This window comes from Ceratosolen solmsi, unplaced genomic scaffold (genome assembly GCF_000503995.2).
Source record: "Ceratosolen solmsi marchali unplaced genomic scaffold, CerSol_1.0 scaffold30, whole genome shotgun sequence".
NCBI classification, from domain to species: Eukaryota; Metazoa; Arthropoda; class Insecta; order Hymenoptera; family Agaonidae; genus Ceratosolen; species Ceratosolen solmsi.
In genome coordinates this window covers 8,462,822-8,470,695 of record NW_011948421.1, presented here as the reverse complement: position 1 = coordinate 8,470,695, position 7,874 = coordinate 8,462,822, and the positions used below count along the sequence as shown (strand labels likewise).

General features: G+C 25.0%; 1 protein-coding gene across 1 annotated transcript; it reads left to right on the top strand.

The window, feature by feature from the left end:
- Positions 1 to 442: 442 nt before the first annotated feature.
- On the top strand, positions 443 to 2,112 carry LOC105361556 (zinc finger protein 224-like). The gene is made up of 6 exons (XM_011498777.1): positions 443 to 501; positions 659 to 727; positions 1,070 to 1,153; positions 1,229 to 1,297; positions 1,359 to 1,439; positions 1,600 to 2,112. The coding sequence occupies exons 1-6, from the start codon at positions 498 to 500 to the stop codon at positions 2,055 to 2,057; spliced, it is 765 nt and encodes a 254-aa protein (XP_011497079.1). The 5' UTR covers positions 443 to 497; the 3' UTR covers positions 2,058 to 2,112.
- The last annotated feature ends 5,762 nt before the right edge of the window (positions 2,113 to 7,874 follow it).

Here is a 7,874-nt window from a genome sequence, read left to right as displayed (position 1 = left end):
ACATACCTAAAAATTAATGAAAAATAATGGTCTATAAAATATATATTTAATATTTACTTTGTAGATATTTATCAATTATTTTAATTTTAATAAAATAGTTTGCAATTTGATGGCAAAATGCCATTTATTTTTTATTTTGTATATTCAATGATAAAAAATATAAAATATTTTTAAAAACTATATTTTTTAAAAATTATATTTTATAAATCTATTCAGAAAAATTAATTTTTATATTTATTTCACAAAAACATATTTATTATACAAAAATATTATATATAACTAGTATATATATTTAAACAACATATTATATGTAACAGAAATTAACATATAAAATAATTGTGTAGATTGTATAAAATAATATATATTAAGCTATAATAAATTACAGATAATCATTATATTTTATATTAATTCCAACTAAATTTACTAATTACAGATAAACATTATCAAAAGTTAAATTCATTCAACTTTAATAGCTGTATAATTATCTCAAAATCCAAATGGGTAAAAATATTTATTATCTTTATCATCTTATTGATATAAATAAGTAAATAGAAAATTAATTTATAATATCTATACAATAATCATGATATTACAACTCAATCATTCGTTTAAATTTTTTTTTGCAATTTTATTGTTTAATTAAATATTTAAATTTTAGATAAAATTGCATTAAAAATTGATACTCCATCAGACGGCACTAATCAAATGTTTACTCAACCAATCATGAGTAAGTATATTCTTATATATATTTATGTATTTAATAATAACTATCGAATGACTTATATATTTGAATCATATTACTATTAGTAAATAAGATATTTCTAATATTATAATTATAATACTAATTACAATATTATTAACATACTGAATTGAAATTAAAACATGAAGCATTCATTATATAATTTGAAAAAATGATTAATTAAATGTAAAATATAATTTATTTTTATTTCACACAGAAGTTATTAAAAGTAACTTATAAATTTAAAACTTTTATAAATTTTATTAATTTGTTATGTTTCATAGGATTGTATTTTAAGGAATAAAAGTTATGAATATAAATATTTTACAGCTACTTATTCAACTAATCTTCCATATAATTCTTTTCTCAAAGAGGAACTCATTATCATCGCAGATGATTCTTCTAATTTTTTTGGTATCATAATTTAATTTAATATTTTAATATATATTATTTGAAACGAATAGCTATATTGCTTCCATTTTATTTTAGAAAAACAGCTGCCATCTAATTCTCAGAATAATCTGGCAACGAATAGTAATTTTCATAAAACTCATATAGGTAAAATTTAAATGTAGTAAATGTAATTTAATTGAAATTATATAATATTTTTATATTATAGCTACTGAATCAATACAAAATAGTAATGTCAGCAATATACTCAATTTAGGAGCAGAATTGACAGTAGCACAGGGAAGAACTAGTAAGTTTTCTTTTATAATTTTAGTGATTACTTAAGTATTATTTTTAATAATGAATTAATAGCGATTTTAAGCGAAATTTCATTTTAATTTTTTTTTTAATTTTAACTTAATATAATAATTATTGATTATATTATGCCTAAAATACATTATATATTATAGAGATAAAGTGTGAGCTATATTGTATACAATGTGATAGAATAGTTGATGAAGAAACAATTGTACAAAATGCTGAAAGTCTAGAGTGTAAAGAATGTAATACTCGACTACAATTTAAATGCAAAAATTGCCCAAAACGATATGAACAGTTACGTGGACTTCATAGACACATTAGATATGAATGTGGTAGTATAAAAAGATATCATTGTACTCATTGTCAGTTTAAGTGTATTCGTGAAATACATCTTGACTTGCATATTAAAAAGAAACATGACTCCGAATATTGTTTTAAGTGCTCAAAATGTGGTAAAGTTTATCATAAACGATGGTGCTTAAAAGAACATGAGAGATCTTGCGAAATGCCACTAAAATGTGAATTTTGTTCTTTTAGAACAACACAGAAACAAAGTCTTAATTATCACATAGGGGCCATTCATAAATTGCCACATAATATCTTTTAGTAATTTTAGTACTATGGTCTTTCTTATTCTGAAAATATATTTATAAGAAACAATACTTTGTTTATTATTCATTCATTTGTTGGCATATACGTAATGTTAAAATATAATTATGTATGATTTATATTTTTCTAAAGAGAAATAAATATAAATAATTTTTTTTTACTTTTTTATACAATATAAAAAATGTGTTTATATACTTCTAAATAAGTATTTCAAGTTATAATATACATAAATAAAAATGAAAATTAATATTATCGTATTGATTTAGTTATATTTTCAAATTGAACGTTTAAAAATAATTTTTATATTTTATTCAGGAAAAATGCTTAACAAATGAATAACTATTGCAGATGTATAATAGTATAAAAAATGTTTTAGATTTAATACAAATACACTGATTGAAAAAGAAAAATTTTCATTTTAAAACTAATTTATTCATATAAAAAGTTAATTAATTTTACTTAAAGTATTTATTTATATAATGTATTTTAAGTTTTTAATTGTAGAACTTAAATTTTGATAATTTTCTTTATCATTCATAATATAATATAATTACTTTTACTATAAAATGCATCTGATAAGAATGTTATTACATTCTAAGTGTTTTAATATAATATAGAAATCAATACTTTGAAACTTTAGAAAGCTTTTATTATTGACAAATATTTAATAAGATTATTAATGTATCTAACTAAATATAGATGTATTAAGTTTTATTGTATTAAACATTTAAATTAAAATAATTCTATCATTTCTTCATTTATTTAAAAAATTTTTTAACCTTTGATTTACAGTCATTAAAATCATATATATATATATATATATATAATTTTAAAGAATTTGCTATTATTAAAGTAAATAAAAAAATATTGCATTATGCAACATTTTAACTGATTCTTAAGTATTTCATCATTATAGAAAACCATTTATAAATTTGATGAAATTACAATAAAAATATATATATGTCTTATATCCTTTATTTAATAATATAAAGTGTCACATGCACTTGATATATTTTATTAATAGAGTATTAATATATAGATTTTTATTAAATTAATGTTTTAATATAAACTAGTTTTATATATTTACATAGTTGTAAATATAATTATAAATATCAGTATTTAAACATTTTAATCGATTTTACAATATATGCATAATAAGTAATTGTATAAATGAAATTATGCATAGGTAAAATGAATTTATTATATGAAAAACAATAATCAACAAGTCTTAAGTAAAATTGCAAAAACACTAATTTATAATCATTCTTTGATCAAATTTACTTTACTTTTGTCTTATTATTTAGAATTCCAGTCATCCAGTGGTTGAAGGACCAGGCTGGTTGGATTAGACTATGACCACCAGTTGCTTGGTGGGAGAAAAGTGTGGATAAGTGGAAAGGGTAGCGCTTCAATTCAATATTTATTACATCTGCTTTTCGTGCTGTTTATTGCGTTTCAATTACAACTACACTGTAATGATTCTAAGTTGATTATGAGAATTATTGAGATCTTGCAGTTCCTTAGTGGTTGCCACGTGGTGTTAGCATGCACTACATACAAAGGTAGGAGGTCGTAAATCTCCGGATCTTCTCAATCTAGTGTGCTTGGTGGTAAATTATTATACTGAGAAGTAAGAGGTCGTAAATCTCTGATACTTCTTCGTGTAGTGCCAGGTGATGGTAACGTGTTGAGATGTTGGTTGAACGTGGTGTCTTATTTCCTTTTAGAAGGGCCTTGTTAGCCTTTCTTTGTAGCACGTTGTGTCTTTTTGCCTGTGTATTAGTCGCACATTAGTAGGAGGGCCTTGTTGGCTTTTTTTTTACTACACGCGGTGTCTTATTTACGTTTAGAAGGGTCTTGTTAGCCTTCCTTTGTCGCACGTTGTGTCTTATTGCCTGTGTGTTAGTTGTACTATTATTAGGAGAGCCTTTATGGCCTTTTGATGGTACTCATAGAGATACAATTGCCTTGCCAGATCTTGTGATGAGTACCTAGATATCGCGCTTCTTGTAGTTGTGTCCGTTCTTGTAATGACTCCATTGTGTAAGCACTCTTGACTGCTTTCAATTATTCCACACTTGAGAATTGAAAGTGTATTGAATATATGATTTCACTGTATCGACGTAACTGAGTAATTACCTTATAGCTGTAAAGTCTGGCTGAATGATGTAATTACAATGAGCGCCTACAAGTCTGTTGAATACATAGATGAAACTAAAGGCTTATTCGTTCCGTGGCGGCTCTGCTGAGAAATAGCAACTGTACCATGTCGGTCCTTCTAAGACAGACCGTGATCCGTGCCATGGCGTCTTCACTGAGAGAGCGAGGCACGTTACTTAGCTGGCAACAATACATAGGTGTATTATGCCGACAGTTTCGCATGACGTCAGAGACTAAATAAAGCTCTAGAACTTTCGAGAACTCCAGGAAAGCAAAGCTTTAAAAGGTTGGCGAATTCCAACCAATTATAGGACACTCGAAAATAAGGCTTAAAATGTTCGTGAATTCGCGGAATCAATGTTTACAAACGCGAGAGTAAGAAGGCTTATACTTGTCAGATTTTCAGTCTTGGAAAATACTCCGAACTTTAAAAATTCCGAACACTTATTGTCTGAGATCAGACTTAAAAACCTCCTTAGATGTTGTGTAGAAGTTTTGCTGGCAAGTGAAAGGATAGTGCAATTATTCAAGACTACTTTTAATGTTTATCTTTGCTTCTTTATTAAATATAATAATAATAAATAATTAATTATAAAGTATAATAATATAATAGATTAAATATAAGTTTCCTTTATTTTTACTTATTATGTATGTATTCTTCTTTTGTTGTATAATGAATAAATGCTATCTTAGCATTCATTAAATTGTTGATATATATGTTATATATTGATGCCGCGCCTATGTTATGTCGGTTTTATCTGGAATATGTTTCAATAATAGTACGTTGATTCCGCGCCTATGATACGTCTGTCTTAATAGTAAAGCTTATGCCGAGCCTTTCTTACATCGGTCTTGTCTTATATATGAGTTGCTTCAATATATTTTATGTTTCACTATTGTTTTATAGTCACTAATATTATTAAACTGTGGTTTTATATATATATATATGATCGAATATATATAGTGTGTATTATAATGATTGTGTAATGTTAATAGATTGAGGCAAACTGACTGTTGTGCGTGAAGCACAGCTCTTAAATATTATCGCACTCATTCTCCAAAGCTGATGTTTATTACCATGACGATATTGGTCATGACGTCATTATAACATAGCTTGAAACGTTCGTTGCTAATATTTTGTTTAAATAACTGAATTGCGCTTTCATACCTCTCCCACTTTTAACTTTCTATTTTTTGTCCGTAACACTTATATATAATAATGTATTTATCTATGTTCGAGAATGTAAGAATACTCCCAGCTCATACAATAAAGACATGAAGCATATGAAAAGAACGACACCAGTGTCCCAGTAATAAGCATAACTGGTTAAAAAAAACAACCAATGATTTCCCTTAGATCAAGGCAATCCACGAGCTGCATAATTTTATAATGAATACAAAACCCTTCAGTCACAAGCATACCTGCACACGGGCCATGTCCCACCGGCTGACAGCATATACAACTCATGTTAGCATACATATGCCAACAATATTCGATTCATGAAGACCTTTACGACCTTGTTCTTCTACGTGTATAACTCCACCACCGCGTGCATTACATATAGAGGACCAGAAGGTTACGCCCTTCTACCTGTATATGCAACGCACATTACAGCTCTGTGGCAATAGCAATACAAAACTCAACAAGAAACGAAGGCATTCAAACATCAACTAAAAATCATTATAATACAACTAATGCTATTATCGCAATAAACTACAATGAATACCAAAGCTATTTATTATTGAATACATGCACCATCCTGTCCATTTGCCCGTAATCCAAGTTGCACCAATGCAAGTTTACACTTAACTTTTGATATTTGGCCCTCCTAGCCCGGTACTACACGATAGTTTTTATAACTATACATATTAATATATATTTGAAAATTAAACCATGTCGTTTGATCTGAAAATAATAATGAATAGTTACTCTTCTTGTTTTATAGTTGCAAACAAAAATAAGATGTATGCTACTAACAAATTGAAAATTGTATAATTAAATTCTACATATTGGATTCTAATATTGGAAAAAAGTTAATTTATTGAATATGTAATATATGTATATAATATATATAATATATATAATATATATAAATATGTATATAATATATGTTTGTTGAATTATAAACTAGGATATTTTAATCGATATAAGAGATAAAAAGAATAGTTTAGCTATGTACAGTGTTACTTTCCAATGATCTTATTTTATTATGTGGAGGAAACACTTTCTGAGATTTGTTTATTTTAAGATAAAATCTATAAATTATAATCTTTGATCATTTTTAAATAATACAATAGAACGAAGTCCACTGTTAGTTATAACGTTTAAAATGTAATTAATCAATGATTCTTGACACCTTTGGGACGAAGATTAATTAGAAATAACTTTTTCCAAATCCAAATTTTAATCCAATTTTAACTTTTCCTAATCGAAATTAAAATGCTATTATTAAAGAGTCTTTATTAATCCAAGTCTTCAAATACGCTCTTAATTAGAAACATTAGTTTATGCATCATATTTATGATTCGAAATATATTCACTGAATTATATATAATAACATAACATATATATATAGTAATTATAAAAATTATATATAGTAAGATTAATTTGAACATTTTTTTATAAATGATTATTTAGAATCGTTTTTGAATATAGATTCAATCTAAAGAATTTCTTTAAACATGGCCACGGTTTTATGTATGTAGGAAGGTACTAGTTTTCCTGATTTTTATACATTATGGTATCTACTTTTCTTAGAAGTCCTCGATGATTATTACTAAAATTGCGTTAATTAATATTTGATCTTTTTAAACCGTTTGTCGGTAAACACCATCCTACTACAATTTTATGGATTTCGTTTTGATTTTTTAAACTTTTCTCGGTCATATTGTAATTTAGTATATAAAACCGTCTAATTTTGTTAATGATGCAGAATTTGACAATTCTGTCAATATTACTAAATCATCTCATGTTGTGGTATATTACTTACTACAATAGGCTTGGGTTAATTATAATTAATTTTATAAATATTTATTAATATTTCTATCGATTGATAAATCGTTAATTCTATTATAGTCAATAAACATTTTTAATTATAGGTGTATAAGATTTACCTATAGTTATTTAGAAGTATAGAGCATATAATATTAATATTTCTAAATTTCTCTGCAATGTTCTTCGGATCGGTTTTATTTATTCCTTAAATAGATTACATTTAATAGGAGGATCTCTTAGTTAAAAATTACTAATACTTGTATAAAATACTTTATATACAAGTATTATTAATTGTATCATATATACTATTCTATTTTAAATTGTGATTGTATTGAGAATATATTAAAATAGAAAATTTTAGTAAAAAGATAAAACAACGAAAATAAACAAATTAAATATAAGAACAAATATGGAATATTTAATTATTTTCTCATAATGATTATAATATTATAAATATCATAATTATAAAAAATATATTTTTACGTTTAAAAAATCTGATTATGAATCTGCAACAATTGTTTATCTATAATGGATATTAGAATAAAAATATAAAATTGAATTTTATATATATTTCAAAAACTCACATCATTATTTGTTGTATAAAAATTTTGTTCATATTAAACATATAAAATTTCAATTTAACATTTATTACATATTTTA